Source organism: Centruroides vittatus, unplaced genomic scaffold (assembly GCF_030686945.1).
Source record: "Centruroides vittatus isolate TY-2023 unplaced genomic scaffold, ASM3068694v2 contig_956, whole genome shotgun sequence".
NCBI classification, from domain to species: Eukaryota; Metazoa; Arthropoda; class Arachnida; order Scorpiones; family Buthidae; genus Centruroides; species Centruroides vittatus.
The window spans coordinates 896,332-920,970 of NW_027122635.1; the positions used below are offsets into that span (position 1 = coordinate 896,332).

General features: G+C 28.3%; 1 protein-coding gene across 3 annotated transcripts in view; it reads left to right on the top strand.

The window, feature by feature from the left end:
- Vamp7 (Vesicle-associated membrane protein 7) overlaps positions 1-24,385 on the top strand; it is a 32,957-nt gene extending 8,572 nt beyond the window's left edge. For all 3 annotated transcript variants that reach the window (XM_067282472.1, XM_067282471.1, XM_067282473.1), the window contains exons 3-9: positions 12,754-12,811; positions 19,192-19,241; positions 21,145-21,232; positions 21,792-21,882; positions 23,085-23,152; positions 23,965-24,057; positions 24,143-24,385. In XM_067282472.1, the coding sequence (XP_067138573.1) occupies positions 12,754-12,811; positions 19,192-19,241; positions 21,145-21,232; positions 21,792-21,882; positions 23,085-23,152; positions 23,965-24,057; positions 24,143-24,208 (514 nt within the window). In that variant the 3' untranslated portion in view covers positions 24,209-24,385. The remainder of the gene's footprint in view (positions 1-12,753; positions 12,812-19,191; positions 19,242-21,144; positions 21,233-21,791; positions 21,883-23,084; positions 23,153-23,964; positions 24,058-24,142) is intronic.
- The last annotated feature ends 254 nt before the right edge of the window (positions 24,386-24,639 follow it).

Sequence of the window (24,639 nt, forward strand, 5' to 3'; positions counted from 1 at the left end):
TAAAAATTTTTTGTCACTTAAATCTGTACTTTAAAATATGACAATATATTTGAAGAAGTTCCTATTGTTACTGGGCTTGCCTTATGTTTCACACATTTCAAGTGATTTTTAATGTCCGAATGCCTACCATGAGTTACTGAAAATTCTGAAAAGCACAGTTTATATTTCACTTTGTCAATACAATCAAAGACTTTTTTCAAAAACGGATAATCCTTTTTTCAATTATCAGTAAACATGCAGATTTTTTCGAGTAAAGGAGATTAAATTAATTTAATTTACAATACAAAATAATCACAAATGCCAACTAGCAAATTGAACTCAACTAAGATAGGATATGTGCAACAATGACATGGCCAGTGTAAGGGTTGTCAACTCAAATTGAAACAAAATATCTAAAAAATGAAATAAAAATATCTGGATCTCATAGGCTACATGCTATTATAAATTCTGTGAAAAAACATCTGGATGAAAAAATAAAACATCTAAATTCATTAGGCCATATGCTATAAATTATAGAGGAAAACATCTAGACAATGTACTTTAAAAGTACTTAGATCGAGATACAAAATATTTAGATTGGCAACAGTGAATATAACAGAAGATATTAGTTTCCAAATTGCCATTTTACTCAAGCAACACTATTTTTACTTCTTGTATATTCAGCACTTTTAAAATTTAACCCAATAATGGGACAAAATGACAAACTGGCTGGGACGCCAGGACCACATCATGAAACTGGGACAATCCCTGTCAAAACAGGACATCTGGTAAGCCTAATCATAATGATAACTAATAACATTATTGTCAATATGTAAACAAAGGCAAGCATTTCACAATTTTAGCTAGGCTATTATTTTACATGTGCATAATGCATATGTAAAAATACTTAGAATATAATAAAAATTACAGATACATTTTAAATCTTCACTGGTTACTGGAGTATCTGATTCAATAGTCAGAAGAATTATTTAAAAAAAAAAAAAAAAAATTGAATTGGAAGGTTGGATGTCACTCTGATCTTTTGTTTAAGCAAGAAAGGAAGAAATTATCACAAAGGTGTTAATTACATGTAAATATCACTATATTTGCAAGAGCTTTTTGACATAATTAATGTCTTTGTGATAATTTCTTTCTTTCTCACTTAAAAAACAAACATGTATAACAATGTGTAGAAGCTTACTATTTCAGTTAAACTTTTAATTTTTGGAAAGCTCTGGAAGATCATTACTTATTTGAATGATTTTTATTTATACATATGATTTCAGAGATATTTTGAGAAATTAGTTAGCTGCTTTTTATTTCATTTTTTTCTAATAAGGCTATCTTATTATATGGCATTAATGAAAAACTTGATTTAAAATAATAGTGTACAAATTTTATATTGAGAAATCAGAAATTAGTAATGTGAAGTTAGTTGAGACAAATAAAATAACAGGGAAAACTATCAGAAAACCCCATTCATTTGTCAGAAAACCCCACTATCAGAAAACCCCATTCATATTCTTTAATAATGTCAATGAATTGACATTATTAAAGAATATTATGTAAAAATTACTATACTTTGTTGATGATTTATTTATCATCATCATCATCATCATCCTACTGACAATGAGATAGAGAATACTTACTTTTTGTAAATGATTTGAAGAACAGTTGATTTTAAATATATTAAGAAGTAAGAAAAAAGTAAAAAATATACAGTCAAACCTGTTTTTATGCGGGGGATAGGGACCGCATTAAAAAAAACGCATTAAAAAAAAATCTCACGAAACTTCACGAATGGCTGTAAATAATAGTTTTCGCAACACAATTAAAAAAATAATTTTTTTATGCGGTCAACAGGGACCGCATAAAAAAAGTCTCACATAGAAAATAACTCTAAACCGTACGAAATAGAATTTATTGACAACAGATGTCAGCACTTGACTGCATCGTCTGGTCTATCGTCTGTTTTACATATTTTTGTCCAGGTGGTGTTTTGTTGACTTAAAAAGTAAATTATTTCATTTTTCGCATATTCATGCAATAATATTACTATAATAAGTGCATTTATGCTATAATAAGTTTATTTAGCTATAATAAGTCAACGTGAGACATGACGAATCGCACGAGACTAGTCGCCAACTATACCGCACAAATTAAAAATTCGCATTAAAAAAATCGCACAAATAAAAATCGCACATAAAAAGAGCGCATAAAAACAGGTTTGACTGTATTTCCAAACACTAAATTTAAAATTGCAAAAATGTTCTGTGTAGCACATGGAGCACATGTGCTATACACAACATGTGGTGTGTATCACATGTGTAAAGATTAATATTTCAAAACGAAAAATATTTTAATACATTTATATATATATATTAGAATAAATTGTTAGATTTTGTAATGCATAATGCAATAACAATTCTTTAAGAATCTCATATATATATATATATATAGGAATTTTTTTCATTACTTAAATTGGATCATCTCCAATTACTTCTTTTTTGAAATTTAATCTGGAAATTAAGTTGCTGTAAATCTATTTAGAATTCTTTATTACAATGTAGTGCTAAATTATTATGTTTCAAAAACCTTGTAATTCTTATATATATTTTGATAGTTCAACTCTTAATTTAATTACAGTTCTTAATTTAACTTATTACATTAGTGCATTTTATTAAATTATTGGAATGATGATTTAATTTTGATAATTTTTATATGTTTTTATCAGCTTTTTGTTGTTAAAATATTTGTTTGTTTTGTTTTAATATTTTCTATAGTTCTTTCAATCTTTCCTAAATGATTTTCTTTATTGAAATTTTTAATTATGGAAAAATTATAATTGATTCTGAAATTTATGAAAATACAAAAATTGTAATTATTTGTATTTCCTTTTTTGAAGATACATTGTAGATTTGAGTCTTCTGGAGTCAATATTTTTTCAGATGTTTCTAAATTATTTATTAATTAACATTAATTTCCAATCATAAAATTTATTATAAGCTGGTGCAGTGTTTATCTTTCATGCAAAATTAATTAATAATTTAATTAAGTTGTAATCTAAAAATAGCCTGTAAACACCAGCTGTTCAGTTTATTATCTTTTAAATTTTAAAATTCACTATTTTATTCCAAAATAAAATCATTTTATTTGTTTTGAATATTCTGTAAAAGATCTTTGATTTTTATCATTAATACATCAAAAATGATTATTTAAGATACAAAATGCAATCTACTGAATGTTCAAACTTACAGTTAGAGTTAAAAAAGATAATATATGTATTATAAAATTCTATTAATTTGTTTAAATAAATCAAGTAATTTACAGTTAATTGTTAATATACAGAGAGATTCATTTTAATCACCACTCCACTGAAATAACTTTTTTGAGTTATTCCAGTGGAGTGATTAAAATGAATCACTCCTGCAAAAAAAAAAAATACAGTGGGTGATTGATTAATGAACACTTTTGCGAAAGATTTTTATGTTCGGAAATGAACACCTCACAAAACAAACACGAGAAGAAGCGACGTAAAATAATGAATACCGATTGGTCTTCCCTTGTCTTCAGGAAACAATTTGAAACTTTTCGGAGCGTGGGAGTCGTCAACATCGATGCTTAACCTGGATATACTGATCGGATAACTGGTATATACCTGGTATTCCTCCGAACTTTGAAACTGTCCCTTGTAATTCCAGCCTTTTATTTTTCTGACAAATAATTTATCGCGAGACTGTCGGGCGGGCACTCGTTAAGTTTTGCATCGGTTTTTATTTTCGAAAGGTGTGAGTATAATAGCAAAGGTGGGCAGAAGATGACTGATGTTCTGGACAGTATGGCTTGAACAGTTCTACAGTAGGCTGCAGTTCACTCTTATCTAAGAAAGACACAGTATAATCATGAAGACTCAGATTAAGGAGTAACAAAAATCACATCTGAGAAATAAAGAACATTGAAGAGCTCATAATGGAACCTGATCTGATGACAAAAGAACACCAAGAACTCTTGAATAAAGAACACCAAGAAACTTGGCAAAATGTTTTCTTCTGAAGAAGAGGATTAATGCCGATATCTGCTATTAAAGATCTTTTAAAGAAGTGGCAGGATGTCAGAGCAATGGTCTTAGAATGGCATCCAAACCAAGTTGAGGTTAGTAGGCTTAGGGATCTACAATTACAATGCTATTAATTACTTCTGGAAAATCCTGGAGAGAGAAAAGCAATTGACATTAGATGGATTCTTTAACCCTCACAAATAGAAAAAACATGACTAATAAAAATGCAAGACTGTGTATATATGTATTTTTATATATTACATATAAATAAACATAGTAGAAAAGTATATATTTTTTATTTTTTGGAGTCTCCAGAACAAATTAATCAAATTGTCATAAAAACCTATGGTAAATCAATAATCGGTTAACGAACAATTCGGATAGCGAACAAAGTCTTAGAATGGATTATGTTTGTTAACCGATCACCCACTGTACCCATCCTGCAAAAACATTTATTAAATCAAAAATGTTAGACTCTAAGGGAGCCTCAGGATGGTGCCATCAGTTTTATCAAAAATGGTGCTACAATTTGTGAAAATGGAATAAACTTCATTTTCTTAAATAGGAATCTCCATTTTCTATACATATGAATATAATGATTTTGCACAAAAAACCAAACTTTTATCTGAAACATTTTTTTTCAAAAGATGAACTTATCAGGCATTTATGAGCATTTGAACATTTGTGTGGTCACCACTAATTGTAGTAAATTATTTAAACATAATTTAATGGAATGTGGATTGTATGACATGGACCAGTCTAATGGCCCACACAATCACCAGACTTTGACTTTGCCTACTTATTGAGGGATATTTAAAGAATTTTGTCTATGAGCAGGAACCAACAGCTACAGAAGATATGCTCAGAAGAATTTGAGCAAACATACTTGGGCAAACATACTGTGGAACAGATTACTAAAAACTGTGACACATTTCCAACAAAGAATTGACTTATGCATTCAGGAAAATGAAGTCTTTGAACATCATTTGCAATAGGAGAAAACTCTGAGAGAAAAGGAGACTCATATTAATTAAGCACTCCTAAAAGTTTAACAGGAAAGATGTATTGGGAAAATTTAAGATGACCTAAAGCTGAGCTTGAGGACAGATTTCAAAAATCAGCAAAGGTCATCAGATCTTTATCATATGCTTGATTTCTTTAACACATTGTGGCATGAGTTTTTCTAACAGTTCATTATTTGAAAAAAAAAAAAAAAAAAAAAAGAGTTTGAAGATGATGAGTCCACCAAAAAAGAATAGTATTGTAATGATCTTTTTCAATGAACTTCACAGATATCCACAAATGAGCCTGCATGGAATGCTGACTGCTTAAAAATTCAAATGTTCATTATTTCTGGTAAATGCTTCTTTCAGAAAAAAATGCTTCAGATAAAAGGTTGTTTTTCATGTAGAATTATATTATGCAATAAAATATAGAAATCCTCCATTTAAAAAAAAATGAAATTGGACCTCTTGAAGTCTAACATTTTTGGTTTAATGAATTTTCTGCAAGATGCATATTTTTGAGTTATTCCAGTGTCTTGATTAAAATGAACCACCCTGTATAACATTTTAAAATTTTGAAACAGTTACTTTATTTTAGATTCACTTAATTGCCATACTTTATTGACAAGACTATGTCTTGTTTATAAAATCGTACTGCCTGATGTGTTACCAGCTTAGAGGTATGAAAGAGTACATGTCAGGAGTTGAAATTTGGCACAGAGTATTAGGTGCCCAAATCATGTGCGCATAAAAAAACCAGACTTGTAGGTAGTCAGGAGACCAAGAACTGAGACAAAATAAAATACAAAATGGCGACTCTCTCTACAAACAGGCAGTAGTGCGATATTTGTACACGCGTTGCTGGTTGGGAAGTTGGAAATACGAATATTGTGAAATCGAATTTTGACAAACATGTGAGTTGGAAAGTTTGAAAAGCAAATGTTGCTAAATTGAATTTTTACAAACAAATCTTTGAAAAAACCCATTTACCTGTCCCGTGTTATTCCCCACATATTTCTGGTTGCCACGTGCTAACCTTGATCGTTTGACCAGAGATATCTCATTTCATCATTGGAACTTTTTGAAACTAGATGGCACGTCTTTATAATTTACATTAAAACAAACTTTTGAAATATAATTATCTTTTCTTTTTGCATTTAATATATATATATATATTTCATTTGTTGTGCAAATTAAAAAAATAATTGCGAACAATACAATAGACACCATAATTTTTTTCAAAAAAGGGAAATTTTTGCATTGGCAAAAATTCGACCTGGGACGTCATGCAATGGAGAGAAATTTCAACATTGGATAGGTTAATTTCACTGAAAATGCATCATGGATGACCTCGTGGTCATGGATGTGGCCGGCGAAGTTTGAATGATTGCGTTCAAAACCAGCGATACCAAATATGATTGGAGAATGAGAACGAGACCCGCCGTGAGCGTTGAAGTGACCCCGCTTAGTAGTGAGTCTCCGAGACATAGTCTTGTTCCAAATATGGCCTTGACGCTTTACTTGTTATAATTATAAGAAAAAAATGTGATAACAATATAAATCTTTTGAATGTGGAATATCGATTGCATTAAAAAATTAGATACTTATCTTTATTATTATTTATCTTTGATATTATAATATATCTGATGAATTATTCACCTTATTTCTAATTATATTTCAGTGTTCTCCCCAGAAATCTTTATTAACAGGGTGGAATGAAGAAATAAAGTGGCAGCAGGTTGGAGTAAAAAAATATTGTACAATGTAAAAGTCTGTTGTTTTTAAATACAAGCCCACTTTTTATACAAACACATTATATAATATAGTCATCAGCTTAATATCACCATCAGTAATAGTCATCATATTAATCAGTTTCTAGAATTTGATGTCTCTGTCTCTCTCGCTCCTCTTTCATTTTCTATGTATTTCTTAAGTTTTTCATATATAAACATTCAATACATAATGCAATTTTTTAATTAAAGCCAAATGAACAACTGGATTATTGGGTTATATTATGGTCAGTTTTAATAATTAATTATTAAGTAATTAGACTAAAGCTAGGTAGGCCATTTCTTAGTAAATTTAAACTTTTTATTTATTAAGTTTACCAAAAGATGCAGCCTGACTGTCTACCTCTAGTCTAATTACTTTATAATAATTAAAACTGGCCATAATGTAGCCCAATAATCTGGTAGTTCATTTGGCTCAGGTCTTTCTTACTCTTTCTTTCTCTTGCTTTTTGTTATTTCTATTCCATGGCTTTTCTTGGCAGTTTGTATTCATATTATATTAATTGTCTTTTATTTCATCAATAATTGGTCTGCAATTGGAAAAAATTGTATATCTATAAATTACCATTTTCATCTGCTGGCCATCTGTCTTTCCTTAATCTCAAGAACCAGGTTAGATAAATGAAAGACGAGACCAGATATGGAAACTTTAGACCCTGATTAACTATATACAAACTTCTGAGGCAAACTAGAATTCATGTTATTTCAATAGGGCTTGCATTTTTCAAAACTAGTAGATGGTGCTAGTATTGGGCTTATGGATAGGTAGTTTCCTGTTGAGTTTATTGTGCTGTGTACACACTGTTTAAAAACTGCTTTTTTTAGCTACTTAGGTATTTTTGAAATGCCAGTTAATTATTGTTTGCCTCAGTGCCAATGATAAAAAACATTCAGGTAAGAAATTTCATAAATTTTTAGCTGATTCAATACGAAAAAGAAAGGGGAACATAAAAACTGTAAAAGAAATTAGTCAATACACTTGAATCTGTAGCAGGCAAAATTATAAGGATAGTTAATTTTGAATAGTTTAGAGCAGTGATTCTCAACCACTGTGCCACGGCACTTTAGTATGCCACAAGATTTTTGAAATGTGCTGCCACTCCGAATACCCATACATAAGCGACGTCAGACAAGTAGTTCAATTGGTTCTACCTTCCTAAGGCACATTTGGAAATTGTAACAGATGTTACTGGTATCTGCCAGTAGTTACCAAGGCATTTAGAAAATGTTACCTAAATAACCAACTGCGTTTAAAAATCACTGTTATGATGTCACCAGTTGTCCTGCAGTACTTACCAAAGTAACTGTGTGCACCGCCAAATTTTTAAATTATTAAAAGTGTATTGTGACGAAAAAAAGATTGAGAATCACTGGTTTAGAGTAATAATACTCTACAAATGTAAATATATTTTTAATGAACAATTGAATGGAAGGTTATTACATCACACTTAGTATTATAACAGCCAACCATTTTAAACTTTTGAATCTTAACAGTTTATATTTTAAACACTAATAACAAAATGCCAAGAAATAGTGAACTTTCAGAGGCTGAAATTCGACATATATATGAATTATGAGATGCTGGAAAGTTTGAAAGAAATAGCTACAATAATTAATCACTCTAAAACTGCTGTGGCCAATGTATATACAAAACAAGAAAATTATGGAAAATGGAGAGAAGTGGATACAAGAAAAAGTTAACTGACAAAGATAAACAAATGTTTTCTTCTTTACAAAATAACAAATAAATTAGCACCTATCTACTAGACAAGTGGCTGATAATTTACCAAAATCTGTGTCCCATCAGATAATATGGTGATATATTCTTGATAATAACAATATAAAATATTGAAAAATGAAAGTGATACCTAATTTGATACCTGTTCACAAACAACAAAGACTTTAATAGTGTAAATCTGTCATGAGCTGGACCAAATAGTGGAAAAAAGTTGTGTTTTCTGATGAAAAAAGTAGAATTCGATGGACCAGATGGTTATGTATATTATTGGCATGACGTGAAAAGAGAAGCCAAAGTTGGAATGAGTAGTCAGTCAGGAGGTGGCAGTATAATGGTTTGGGATACTTTTGGATTCAATGAGAAAACTAATATTGTCATTGTTGGTGAAAAAATGGATTCAGGATATGTTAAAAAAATAATTTAATTGCAGTAAATATAAGTACAACTTTTAACAAAGATAAAACTTTTGCTTCAGTCATTTCCTTCTGTCATTCACTTTGTTAAAAGTTGTGCTATTGTATTTTTATTAAATGTAAATAACTGTCGGCCATATTAAATTTTATTACTTTTACCATAATTTAATTGCATTTGGACCTTTAATTGGTGGAAATAATTGAATATTTCAATGAGACAATGCTCCACTCCATGCATCAAAATCAATTAAGATCTTGTTTATTAATGAAAACATAAAAAAAAAAAGTATTAGACTGGCCTTCTAGAAGTCCAGATCTTAGTCCAACAGAAAATTTATGGAGTATAATAACAAAAATAGTTTATGGTCAAAACAAGCATTATCATCAAATAAACCAGTTAAAATTAAAATAATGGATGCTTGAGAAATTGTTGAAGTGATTCAAACTATGCCTGATAGAATGCTTGATGTTATTCAAATGAAAAGATGTCCAACTAAATATTAAATTATATAAATTTTTCCTAAAATATGGTATTCTTATAATTATGTACATTTAAAAAATGCAGTTAATTTCAAAAACAGCTCAAAATTATTTTAATTATCATCAAACATTAATGACAATAATTTTTAATTTCAAATTTATTTCAAAATAGTATATATTACAAATTGTATATTGTATTCAGTATATTACAAATTGAAGTTGAGTAATTAAAATTAAATTGTTGTCCTCTTGTAATTCTATTACAAGATTGAAAACAAAAGCCAACAACTGTAAAAATGTCAGTTTATACTTATTATTTTAAGCTTGTTTATCTTTCTAAAAGTTTATCTTTCTGCCTTTGTCACTGTTGTCTTGTCTCCTAATTCATTTCATTTCTTTCATAATTCAGCAACTCTTACATTATTTAAGTCCATGTTTTTATAATTAGATCAAAATTGCTTATTCAGTTTCCATGTTTACTCACTGCCAGAAGTTAAGTATACATCAAGCTGACACTAGTGCCACAATTGATGAGATTTAAACCATGCATGCCCCCATTCAAAAATTTTCCTCTGGAAGGTGTTAGATTAGTGGCGTAGCATAGGTGTCAGTCGCCCGGGGCGGAGGAAATTTCACTGCCCCCTTAAAATTTCGCCCCCTCCTTAAATAAAATATGGGGAATCCCTATAAGTCAGTACAGACGGTGTTGTCAGTCGTTACAACGAGCAAGATGTCATTATTATACATTCATTTAAAGAAAGAGGATTCCCCAGTTTTGTCACAGAATAAGTAATGAAAAATTCTGTGCTCATTTCAGTCGGTCCGAATCGTAGGTGCGACAAAAATATGAAATGAAATGGTTCAAATTTTTACAAGATATTATTATTATTTATTGTGAAAAAATGCTGCCCAGGGCGGGCTGCCCCTGCCACTTCCACTACGCTACGCCACTGTGTTAGATAGATGTCCATCATGACACTATTAAAAGAAAAGTATGATAAAGTACAGCGGCAAGCCACTACTAATTTACGGTGAAGAGCATATACATGTATTTTAAATTAAATAAATTAAAAATATGATTAAAAATTGATGATCAGCATTGTGACAATGTCACAATAAACAATTTCTTGTCAATTCCTTCATGTTCATCACTTCATTAGTTTTTCATATTTTATTTTGTGCATGAGTAATAATATGCATAGTCTTGTTGGTGCATCTATTTCAACTTAGCTGGCTTCTTTCATCTGTTTTTGATATTTCCTACATTTTGGCTCCTTATAATATAAAATGTTTCTCACTATGGTGTTATGAGATGTAGTACATGTAGTCCATTTTTATTTTTAGATTTTGGCATACCACCAGATTCCATTCAGCTGTTTAAACTACTTTTCCTAGTTTTTTCCTGTTTCCTATGCTCAATTATCTCTTCCATCTTGGTTTAATTTCACTCCTAAATGTAAGTTACATACTGCAAGTTCTACATCTTTCATTTTTCTACTACTAGTACATATACTTCTCTCACACAAATATTTTGTTTTTTCATATTCATAGATAATCCACACACATTATTTTGAAAGGTATTTGAAAGAAATTATGCAGAAGTTAATTAACCAAAAAGGGAAATCATCTGCAAGCAATGCATCTGTAGGTAATTGACAATCCTGTTGTTGATTTGCTATCTTTATTATTGTGCTTATTAGTTTCTTGTTAAAATAACTATAGAATGGTATTTTCTGACTTAACTTTAAAGCGCAATTTAATAAATACAAAATTTGTTTACTTCAGATTTATTTTCCAAAAATGTAGAATGTCCAGAATAGCATGTATGTAGGCTGTTTTTTTCAAGCTCTGATGGTCAATAAAAAAAGACAAGTGTAAATAACAAAATGAATTTATTACAAAAAGTTAGGTACAAACATGGTTACTTTTCAACATAATCACCGTGATGATTGAGGAATTTGTCATATCTGTGGATGAGCTTTTCCATCCTCTTGTCATAGAATGTTGCCGCCAGTGAATTGAGATGGCTTTAACAACGTTGTTTTGAAGATTGTCATTAGTCTCGAACCTCTGCCCTCCTAACCACTTTTCCTGTTCAGGAAAGAGGTGGAAGTTGCTCTGCGCTAAATTGGGCTATACACTGGCAGTGAAGACTTCCACACAGCTTAAAACTTTTTAATGTGTGAATACTTCTACCTCTTTCCTGAACTGAAAATGTGGCTAGCAGGGCAGAGGTTTGAGACTAATGAACTAATGATGATCTTCAAAACAATGTTGTTAAGGCCATCTCAATTCACTGGCTTAACATTCTATGACAAGGGGATGGAAAAGCTCATCCACAGAAATGACAAATTCCTCAATCTTCATGGTGATTATGTCAAAAAGTAACAATGTAACTAACTTTTGATAAATTCATTTTGTTATTTACACTTGTCTTTGTTTTATGGACCACTGGAGCTTGAAAAAAATGCCCTTGTATTATTTGTATCATTGAAATGATAGAAGTTCAAGATGGATAATGTGGTTGATAATAAATCACAAGTAGTCCCAACAACTTGTATTTGGTGACAGAATTTTGTTTTAAATTCAACATAAAAGTAATGGTGATTAATTGGTTACAGTTAGTTTGTCTTTTTGTTTTTCAAAGCAATGCAAATCTAATGATAGTGAAATATGAATATACCAGTTATTTTTACATACAGTGTGTTTTATTGTTCAATACAGTATTATATTTAACATTTAATAATTGTACTGTGCCATCTGTGTGTGTCAGTTGCTTACACTCAAAAATAAGTTTTTTTATTATGCTAGTTTTAGCTGTCTTAAGTATGGGTGTTTATAAGTCAATGAATGAATGTATTTGCCAGTTATTTAATATCTTATACTCTATGCATGATGATTTATGATTCCTACCTCTTCTACATCTTTCAAAAGTTATATATTGATTGATATTATTGACATTGTAATTGTCCTTGTTTTCTATCGCTATTGACATCTTTGCATTTCTATTTACAACAACAGAAATTAAAATATTTTTAAATTCAGTTTTCTGATTCTTTCTATGCTGCAGAGACAAAGTAATTCCAATTCTTTTGGTTTTGCATTATTTTTCATGGAACATTACAATTTATAAGAAATATTATTTTGGCATATCAGTTCACCAGATCAATTAACCAGGAAGAGCACCCACCCAGAAGAGCCTAGGGAGAACACTGATTTTTATCTGTTGTTACTAACTGGTTAGTTTTAAAAAGAATATAAATAATTCACAATTAAAATTTTTTATTTTTAGTTACTTATTTCATTACGTTGTTGAAGAAGATATTATCTATCTCTGCATAACTGATGATGTAAGTATTTAAATATTTAAGTTTATTAATTATTTTAATTTTAAATTTTTTTATGTATGTAAAGTGATTTATTATAAAAAATAAATGTAACTGTGTGACATTTTTTGGTATGGCTTAAAGATAAAAAAAATACTAAAACCCATCCAAAACAAAAAGAAAATTCAATACTATGTGATTCTGGTTTACACAGGTTTTACTGTATTAGTACCAGGTTGTTCAATAAGTTTTGTCGTTCAATAGGAGATGGCGCTATTAGGTTTGTCGTTTTATTACTCTAAAAATAGTACTACTTTTTTATAAACACGTGTGAAGTTTCATGTAGATCTGTCAACTCATTTCTATATTTGCAGCTGTTCAAAGTTGACGTGTCAGTGTATTTTTTTACAATGGAAAAAATTGAATATCGTGCAGTGATAAAATTCTTATTTTTGGAAGGTGTAGCACCAAAACAAATTCATGAACGATTGGTAAAAGTGTATAAGGACTCTTCACCTTCAATTAGAACAGTAGAAAGATGGGTTGCTGAATTTAAACGTGGCCGTACAAGTCTTGAAGACGATCCACGTGAAGGACGTCCAAAAAGTGCATCAACACCAGAAATCGTAGCAAAAATACAGCATATGGTTTTGGAAGATTGTCGATTAACTGAGAGAGATTTAGTAGAAGCCCTAGGGATCTCATTAGGCAGTGTGAGCAATATTTTGGCTGATGTTTTGGGTTACAGAAAGCTGTGTGCACAATGGGTGCCGCATTCGCTAACTATGGAGCAAAAACACATTCGAATGCAACTTTCTCAGCAACATTTGGAGCGTTTTAGAAAAAATAAAAAGGATTTTGTGCGTCGTTTCATTACTATGGATGAGACTTGGGTCTACCATCATGATCCTGAATCAAAACAAGAGGCTAAGGAGTGGTGTGAACCTGGTACTTTGGCTCCAAAGCAAGTTAGGGTCCAGAAATTGGCCAAGAAGGTGTTAGCATTAGTTTTTTGGAATGCAAAAGGAATTTTGTTTGTGGATTACCTCCAAACTGGTAAAACGATAAACTCAGATTATTATTGTGACCTTTTGGATGTAAAAATTTAGTGAGAAAAGACCTGGTTTACAGGAGAAAAAAATTATTTTTCATTAAGGCAATGCACCCTTTCACACATCTCAAAAAGCCATTGTGAAAATCAGTGAATTAAAATACGAATTGTTGCAACATTCTCCCTATTCACCAGATTTAACTCCCTCTGACTTCTGGCTGTTCTCACATCTTAAAAAATTCATGCGTGGGAAACGATTTTCATCGAACGAAGAGGTAATAGCAGCCGTGGAAGCGTATTTCGACAGTCTTCCGGATTCTCACTTCAGGGATGGAATCCATAAATTAGAAGATCACTGGAACAAGTGTATTGAAGTTCAGGGAAATTATATTGAATAATAAAATGTATTTCAAACCATAAAATTGTGTTTTTTTTATCGAACGACAAAACTTATTGAACAACCTGGTAATATATTAAGATCTTTAACATAGAGATGTTAGACAATGTTAAAGGCATCCAAACTATTTTCTGAAATAAATTATGGTAAGAATATTGAAATGAAATGGACAGGATCAAAATTATTTTTGAAGAATTAAACACACAAAATTGTTAAAACACAATTTTTTAAGTTAAATAAGAAGTAAGAAGTAAGAAATAAGAAGTAATTAATGAGAAGAAAAAATTGCAGTGAAAGACCTTACTTTTAATTATATATCAAAATTGTATTTATTTTGATTTGAGTTAAAATATTTTTGCACTACACTTCAATTTTTTTTAAATTCAGATAGAAATTTAGCTAACATTAAGACTGGCATTTTTTCTTAATTTAAAGAACTTTCTCTTCTCAATGAATTTGTTTCTTTCAGAGTTGAGTTGAAATAGTAATTATGGAAGACAGATTCTTTCACTCCTTAATTTGTATTTTCTGTTATAATTAATTCTATTAGTTTTATTAATTTCATCATTTTCAAAACATTTTATCCAATTATCAGTTCACTTAAACAGATTATAGACAGCAAATTTTTGTATGTTTGAAATAATCAATAAACCAGAAATACAAATAAATCAAATGAATTATTATGCTTACCTACTATCAAAATAAAACAATGAAAACTGATAGCATTATCAAATACAAGCAATATTTATTTGTAGTTTTATACTTTTTACAAGGATAGTGTTTGATGTAATAGGATGTATGTTCCAATGATATCAGTATAATTTTTATAATTCATAAGTTTTTGCATTTATGCATGTATATTAAAAAATTATGCAATTTATAAAATCATACTGAGTTTTTATAGTAGTAACAAACTAAAAATTAGCCTCTGCATCTAGTATAAATAAAAACATTAATTTACATCGAAAAATTAACTACTGTATTTTACGGACTATAAGATGCTACAGACTATAAGACGCACCTTAATTTTTAAGCAGTTTTTTAAAAAAAAATACCTATAAGACGCTACGGAGTATAAGACGCACCTGAATTTTGGAGGCAATTTTTTGAAGAAAAAAGTGCGTCTTATAGTCCGTAAAATACAGTATTTATTCTTGTCAACACATTATTATTTAAACAACTGCTTCCAATCAAAGTATAAATTATCTGCTGAAAAATCATGCTGCAAAGTTTCCTACAAAATATTTTATAAAAAAAAAAAAACAGATGAAAACAAAATAAGAAAGGAAATCAAGAAAACAAGGATATTGGCAGATGCTACTAAGGAAGCAGAAGAAATAGATAAACAGACAAAGACCCTCAGGCATTTGAAGATGATAAAATACTCAGTGTCATATGATATCATAGATGACTAAAATATAAGATGATAAAATTATTATTATATTCAGAGAAATAAAACACCTGGTTGCTACTCTTTTTTTCTACATTACTTAATTAAACTACAACAGAAATATGATCATCATTCAACAGTTTAATTAATTACATTAAAGTCTTGTGATATATAAGAGAAAACAAAGGCTTTTCTGCTGGAAAGGCTGAAAATTTCCAGTTTCACTTACCACCATAAAAACTTTCTTTCCATTTACTGTATGTATAATTCATGTATGGAATTAATTTTTATTTTACTTTAGAAGATAACTTTTACTAACAGAAATAGTCTCTTCTAACATATAGCATAATGAATACATTTTTTTCACACTTGAGAAAGTAAAGAAAATTTATCTTTTTCAGTTGGATTTTTCTACTTTTTTATTTTATCAAATTTCATATATATTATGATCTTTCAAATTTATTCTGGACATTAATTAATTGGGCTATTACTATGCTATAATTAATAATTAGAAAGTAGGTAATTTATTTCTAGAGGTAGGCCAGGGGTCACCAAAGTGGTTGATATCGACTCCTGGTGGTCGATATAACATTATTGGGGGAGTCGATGGAAAAATCAAATATAACTACACATATTATTATGTTTTTGAATATTGTTTCAATGGATTAAATAGTACAGCGTTTTGCAGATTTAGAAAATATTGATATCCTATAATGGATTATGGTTCCATTTTCCACTCAAATTGAAAACATCCACATCAACTTGCAAGATGAACTTATTGAATTATTAGCTGACCTTGAAGAAAAATTGCTTTTTAAAAATTAAATTTCAGCAATTTCTGGACGAATATAAATATAACACAAAAATATACAAAACTTTGTGATATGATAAATCCTTTCTTGCTGGCATATCCAAGTTCATATATGGTTGAAGTTGGTTTCAGCCATGATACTTCCATCTTAATCAAACAGCGAAATAAGTCGAATGTGGAACTTTCAGGCGATTTAGACCTAAAACTTACAAATTTTGAACCAAATATTGCTAATCTTGCTAAGGATCATTAAGCTCATCTGTCTCACTGATTGTCAGTTACAAAAATTATTATTAACAAATATAAAAAATGTATTAAAGTAGTAAGAGCTTTTTTTTTTTCTTTTGCTTATAATACACACTTTTTGATGGGGGTCGATGTGAAGTTTTGAAAAGTTGTAGGAGGTCAACTATCAAAAAAGTTTGGCAACTCCTGAGGTAGATGTTAGATGCCATCTCTTATCTAAATTAATAATTATAATAATTTATATTATATAAAAATAATTCTTATAATTATTGATTTAGATAAGAGATGGCACCTGATATCTATCTCTAATACCAAATTACTTAGTTTCTAATTATTAATTATAGCATAATAATAGCCAATTACTTATATTGAGAGTTTTGATTAGTATTACTACATCGGGCTTTGGGATGCCAATATATGTGGGAATTATACTTAAGAATACCTTGAATTTTTCTCAAAATTTAATTTCTTTTAATCTCTATATCTCAAAAAGTATTACATTTTTTTGTTTATCTACAAAGAAAACTTTGGCTTTTACCATTATCCAAAACATTTGTCAATGCTTGTCAGATAGATCAGTTTGACACACAGTGTCATTCAATGTTTCACTGCATAAAAAATAAAAACAGAAAAAAGTGTGTAATTTTAATTTTAGAATAAAATAAAGTAAGTCTAAAGTAAAAAGGTATCACATTTGTAAAAACAGTGTGTAAAAAAATCACAGCAATAAAACTGATGAAAATGACTGATTGCTGGTACTAGTGTTAAAAGTTTATTTATTTAAGAATTATAGAAACTAATATTAAACAGTTTTTATGTTTTTAAATATTTTATTTTGTGATGATGATAATTTTTTCTAATTTTTATTTTTTATTTTTAAATTACAACTTTTAATAAACTGAAAGTCTAAAATTTTTAATTACAATTAACAGCTAACCATTAATTAAGGATCTGTGATATTTAATGCAAAATTTGAGTTAACCACAAATGTAGAGAAGATATGATAACAATAAGATGATATTTTTTTGCAAGTAATTTATTTTGTGTTTTAATACAGTCTTTATTAGGGATTCCAACGTCACGGTACAATATGATACAATAGTTTGGTAAATCCAAAGCATGCATATATACATATATATATATATATATTGATCAAGACAATATGATCAAAGCCGAAACCTAAAAAAAACAAACTTATATACTAACTTACTACTAATGATAGAAAAGGATATATTTAAGAGGATATAAGAAATAATATATAGTAGAAGTAGGATACCCAGGGTTTTTTCAACATATTTCACAATGCCTATTGTTGGGTGGGATGCCACACATGATTCTTATATAGTTGCCCATTGTTGTCTTCTACAATAAAATCCTGTCCTTGTCTTCTTTTCTTATACTTTGTTTTGTTTCACTGCCGCATCACCACAACAATAGACAGGATCCTTTCCTTAGACTTCTTTCTAAAATCTCCAGTCATTGCTAATGCAACCTGGAGTGCTCTACACCACGTCCGTATGCTTTCCAGTCTTGTTAAAGAATGTCCTGCTGTCTTTTTGGCCTCAGAGTCTTGTTCTCTCCTTTGTTCACCTTATTTCTCGGAACTGGTCATCCCACCCAAGGAAAAAGGATTATAAAGGAAAGTTCTAGAATGAAGGAGAAACAAAGAAACTAAAACTAACTTAAATTAATATTTACAATAAATATGACGTACACCCACAGATCCTATTTTTAGTTTTATATATTTATATTATTGTTATAAGCATTTTATGTATTACATTCATAGTAAAATTTGCTTATTATAATCACTTTGGGACTCACCTAGGCTGGTTATGATAACCAACCAAAAATATTAAGGGGATAAGTAAATAAGACTACAATTATAGAAACTGTTTTTATTGATTCTGACATTAAAAATGTTATATCAAAAAACGTGTAAATTGAAGATTTAGTAATTACAATAATTGAATTATTATTTATTTATTAACATCTTAATATGTTTGCTTGCTTTTTTTTTTGCAGTATTGTTATTAATAGTGTATGATTGAAGTATTGAAGTAAGAAATTCTAGCAGTTTTAGCTTGCTATACCAAGAGCAGATAACACTTAAAATGATTAACATTTGATGCTCAAAGCACTAATTGAGACTGAAAATATGCAGTCCTCATCAGTTAATGTTAGTGCTGTCATTGCTAACAATAATCTTGAGGCACTAAAAGATACTTTTTAAGTAATTTTTAAGATTACTGTTAATTATTTATCTGAAGATAATTGTAACTGTAATCAAAGCTCATAATTACAATAAAATTTTATAAGTATTTTTCAACTTAAATGTTTTGAATGTACTGATTCTGATAACAATAAATGACAGATAATAATTAATATTCATGTTTACAATAAGCAGATTCTGCTGTATCTATTTTGCTTATGTATAAGTTAGATATTTATTATTTCATTTTTTATGAAAATAAAATTTCAACTTTTAATACTAATTTTTTTTTTTCATTAGGAATTTGAAAGAGGAAGAGCATTTTTATTTTTGAATGAAATTAAGAAAAGGTTTGTCTTAAAACAAATTTTATGTATAACAAATTAGGCTAGGCATTTTATGAAATTTCTCAAATTAAAATAGATATTTAAACATAGTTTAAATTTTATTTGCTCCTAAAAATCAATGTCTCAAACAAAAATAACATTTTATTTTAAGTTTGTAATATAAAAGATGATCAGTTATGCACTTAGTATCTTCAGTTTCATTTTGAAATGGACAGTATATTATTATTTTATTCATTTCTGGTGCTTTAATAATAATAATAAATGCAGCAAACTCCATTGTTTAAAATAACTTAAAATTAAAAAATCTAAACATACATTGTGTGTCTAAAAACTTCCCAAACTGATTTTTTTCTTGGAAAGACAATTTGCACCATCTATTAGCTGATGTTGAAATAATTGGTATGAAGTTTTGTATGCAACATGTGCAAGTTTTGTCAGTACCAGATTAATAGTTGACAAGAAAGAATGTATTTTGTTCTGCATGTTTTTGTCTATAGTTCCAGTTTTGCAACAGAATAAGTGTTTATCAAATTTTGTTATAAGCTTGGCAAAAGCATGACAGAAAACCTGTGAAATGATGAAAGTGGTATGCAGGTAAAATGCACCATCATTTGGGGTAACATTTGACTGGTATAAGCACTTTAAGGATGGCCAACACTCAATAGAAGGCAACAAAAAAGTAGTAACAATCAACAGTTTGAATGAATGCCATGCAGGCTTTGTACTATGTCCTCACAAAAGACCCTTTATCTAACACTTTGTATAATAGCTGAGCATTTAAATATTGTTAAGGATATCATTTCTATTATTAATCACAAAGACTTGAAGTGCAAAAAGATTTGCATCCACTTCCTCCTGCATTATTTTTAATCTCAGAACAGGAAGGAATGTTTTCCATAAAAATATGTTTTTCATGCAAAATTATGGCAACAATTGACAAGTAAGGTTTCCATATCTGTCTTGACTAATACTGTTTTATATCTAATACTGTTCTCAAGATTAAGGAAAGACAGACAAATGGATGACAGTGGGAATTTATAGGTTACAATTTTTTTCAAATGCAGCCCAATAACATTCAAATACATTAAATAACAGTATCAGAAAGTACTCAGCAAACTAATAAACAGATATTTTTATATAGTTTTTGAATTAAATGAATTTCTTGGCAACAGAAAGGATGTTGGTATCTGTTTACATTAAATAAGTAAATGTGATGTATAGATGTGATTAAAAATGAAGAAAAAAGAAAAAACAATAAAAATGAAAATAAAAAATGTAAATATAATAATGGAATGTTCTCATGTATTTTTATTATTATTTTTAATTTTTAGTCACGAATGCATTTACTTATTTTATGTATTCAAATGTTATTTCATTTAATTTTCAAAGGCTCCTTGACGGATGTATTTTTGAGGTCTACTCTCCCAAAAGAGAGTAGACCTTTGGAGTGATGACATCATAAATCTACTCCTGCTACTTGATAGAGCAGCAAGCCAAATTCACCATTACCTCAAATATAAACAATATATGAAAATGAAGAGAACAGACTTTTGATGAAGTTTTTAGATAGATATATAACTTCTTTATTTTTATAAATCACCTGTTTTATGTGGCTTTTCATAAAGTGTGAAATTTATATTTATTAAAATTTTTCATGGCAGAAGAAAAAACTTTTAGTATTTAAAAATACTTTTACAATAGAGATGTTTATTTAATCACAAATAAGTTTTGTAGATTTCAGGAAGTTTTGTATTATAGTTTCATTATTTTTGTGAAAATTAATTTTTTTTAATAAGTAGTATTTATTAATTACAGTAGACCATAAATGCATAAGAAAAAAGTTTTTAATTTAATATTTCTTCAAGTATAAATTTTTAATGAATATTTATAAAATTATTGTTTTCAGATTCCAAAGTACTTATGGTGCAAGAGCTCAGACAGCTCTTCCTTATGCAATGAATGGAGATTTTTCTCGTGTTTTAGCAACTCAGATGGTAAATTTATTTAAACATTTTAAATTTTACTTTTTTAGAAGAATTTTATGTGAATTGAAAAGTTACTCAGTTCACTTAAATTTTGTTCTACTTCAATATAATTTAATTTTTAATTTAGCATATATTTTATGAAAAATAACTTTTCATTCTTCATAAAATGTTAAAAGAATGAAAGTTTCTGTAGAGAAATGTTCATTCTTTTGGCATTAATTTTAAAAACTAAAAATAAAATAAAAAATAACTGTATACAGATTTTATATAATCTTTATTGTATTATGTATTATATGTATTATGTACACAAAATCATTTTTTTTTTTTACACTGGCACATATTTATAGTACGTAAATCAGTTTGGCCTAAGACAAACTAGTTTGGCTAGTAACATATATATGTAATACAGTGTATATAAATATGTACTGCACACAAACAAATAATTATTTTTGAAATTTTGTGGCACATTGAGAACTATTGATCTAAGTATAAAAAAACAATAGCTTACTTATTTCAGTATCTATAGAGAATTAATATTAGTCAATAAATTATATATTTGTTCCAATAGAAACATTTCTCCGATAATAAAGATTATGATACAGTTGCTCGAGTACAAGGAGAACTAGATGAACTTAAAGATATAATGGTTAAAAATATTGGTGAGTAATTTTTCATTTGTGAAAAAATTACATATGCTATTTTATTAAACATAATAGTTTTATTTATCTAAATTAGAATTAGAATGGTTACTTTTCCTCATATGATATTTGTGTGGGAGCAGGTAAACATTTAGAAAGGATGGAATTTAAAAAGCTTCCATTAAAGAACTGGCCATCAATTACAGAGAGGCAGATACCTTCTCTTTCCTGGAAATCCTATATGAAATATTTTTTGATCTCATTTACAAACCATTGTCCAGTGAGATTATGTCAGTTATTATGTATCTATTCTACCCAATAAAATTTACATACTTGTTTTTAAAAAAGGTTCTTCAACTTCTATGTTCCATATTTATTCTTTAACCTGAAGTTGACAATTTAAAATTGTTGAAAACATTTGTTTATATAATTAAACTTGATTTTTTGATGTTTCTGAAGATGTTTTTTGCAAAATAAAACTGACATGATGAACCATTACATTGTTTTACTTTAACACAACAATCTTAAAAGATTACTCTTGGTATACACAAGCATCATGCTGCAGTAGAATATTTTATTTATAAAATGCCTTTTGCAATTTTTATTAATTTTATCAAAGTTTAGTAATTAGCCTTACCAATGTAAATGGCAAATAGAATATTTTTCCTGTGAATTTTTTACAATATATTTAGAAGAAAAGTTAATGAAAGTTTTCCTAAAGTCATTAGAGAGGTTGAGGCCAAAGTTTTAAACATGAAAATGTCTACGTTGGACGTTCAGCGCCACCTTCCTGTAAGTCTAGAAGTTTGACAATGGTGTTTGGAAAGTCAGTGGAATCATGCTCAACATTTCAAATGCCATTGTCAAACTTCTAGGCTTACAGGAAAACGGTGCCGAACGTCCGATGTACACGTTTTCACGTTTATAACTTTGGCCTCAACCTCACTATTGCTTTCTCCAAGTGTTTCTAAAGGCAACACTGTGATAATGAATAGTGACTTATCTCATCAATTGATCGTCAAGCAAAGCATGTTTTGGAAATGATGAGCTCAATGGGTAATTTTCTGAAATGAATTCAGTTTATTAATATTATTTATAAAAATATGAATTATAATATACAATGTAATAATAATTTAAAATAAAATATTTTTAAATTTTATTTTATTTATTATTATACATTATATTTTATAATATATATTAAAAATTATTTAAAATACATTTAGATACAGTTGCAACTCGGGGTGAAAGATTAGAACTTCTTGTAGACAAAACAGAAAACCTTAGTTCTTCTGTAAGTATTCTTGGTCATTTCTACATTATCAAAGAACTTAGATTTATCTGTTAAATAAAAAAATTATATTGTTGTTCTTGAGTGAGAGCATTCATGGGAAAATAAAAATTATTTTGAATTATATGTATTAAGTAGGATGAAATAAATCAGTATGTTTAGATATAAAGCTTAACTCAATACACATTATCTCAATATGGCTAATAATTAATTAGCCATATAGTAGTCCATCATTTGATTATAAAATAAATCAATTGTAGATTTTGAAAAATTTTCAAAATAATAATGACAAAATTTTTTTTTTAATTATCAATATTATGGAATTAAATTTACCTGCAGAAAAACTTTTCTTGGTGGTGATCTGAAATTTTGTTTTAAGTTGTGGATTTTCTAATAAAATAATTCAGAAATATTTTTTGAAACTTTTGTTTTTATAGTTGCAGGAGAACAGTAATATAGAATTTATTTTTAGAATGTTGCAGCTTTAATTTTATCAATTTTGGCATATGAATTTCTAGTTTTCATTTTTTAGAATTTTTACAAAATTTAAATGATGCATAAATAATATATAAAAGTAGTTGATATCTTCATTCTATTTAGACAATTTAAATATAATTCTATAATAAAATTTATTGTTCGTAACATCTCATTCTTTTATTTTTGTATAAAGTGAAATTTTAGTACTGCTGGGAAGTTTTTAATCACTCTATGTATACAAATATTTTTTACAGTATTACATTAATAAACTGTTATAATAAAATGTATTTATTTATTTAAAATAAATCATATTGAAATATTATTTTTAAATATTTTAGGCTGTAACATTTCGGAAATCTAGCAGAAATTTGGCTCGTTCAATGCTGTTGAAAAATATTAAAATTACAATTATTATTGTTGCTACTATAATTGTAAGTATTAAAGTTTTTTTTCATTTATATTTCATTATATACATTTAAAATTCTTTGTTTTAATGTTTAATTTTATTACTTTTAGATTATACTATACTTTATTGTGAGTGCTGCATGCGGTGGATTAGATTGGAAAAAGTGTGTGCAATGATGGTAAAACAATTGAATATTTTGTAAAGTTTTATATCAAAAAGAAAATAATATCCTGACATCTTTAGGGAACAAAAAAGAAAAACTTGTATATAATTGTGTCACAGAATTTCTGATTATTATAAAATTTCAAAAATATTGTTATAAAAATAAAATATAATATTAGATATTGAATAAATTTTTGAAATAAATCCATATCACTTAATATCTATAATGTTAAAAGGCATGAAACTGTTTTATATAATTTTAATGTTTTTTTTTAATTAATTCAGTTTGTTCAATGGCCTAAATCATTCATTTAGATTAAATTAAAAGAAAAGAGTAGTAAATTTACTCTGTTGTTTTTGAAACAGTCAAATTTTTTTAATGATGATAATTTTATTATAGTTAATAAAAATTAATGTAATTCAAATTACAAGCACATTAATAAGG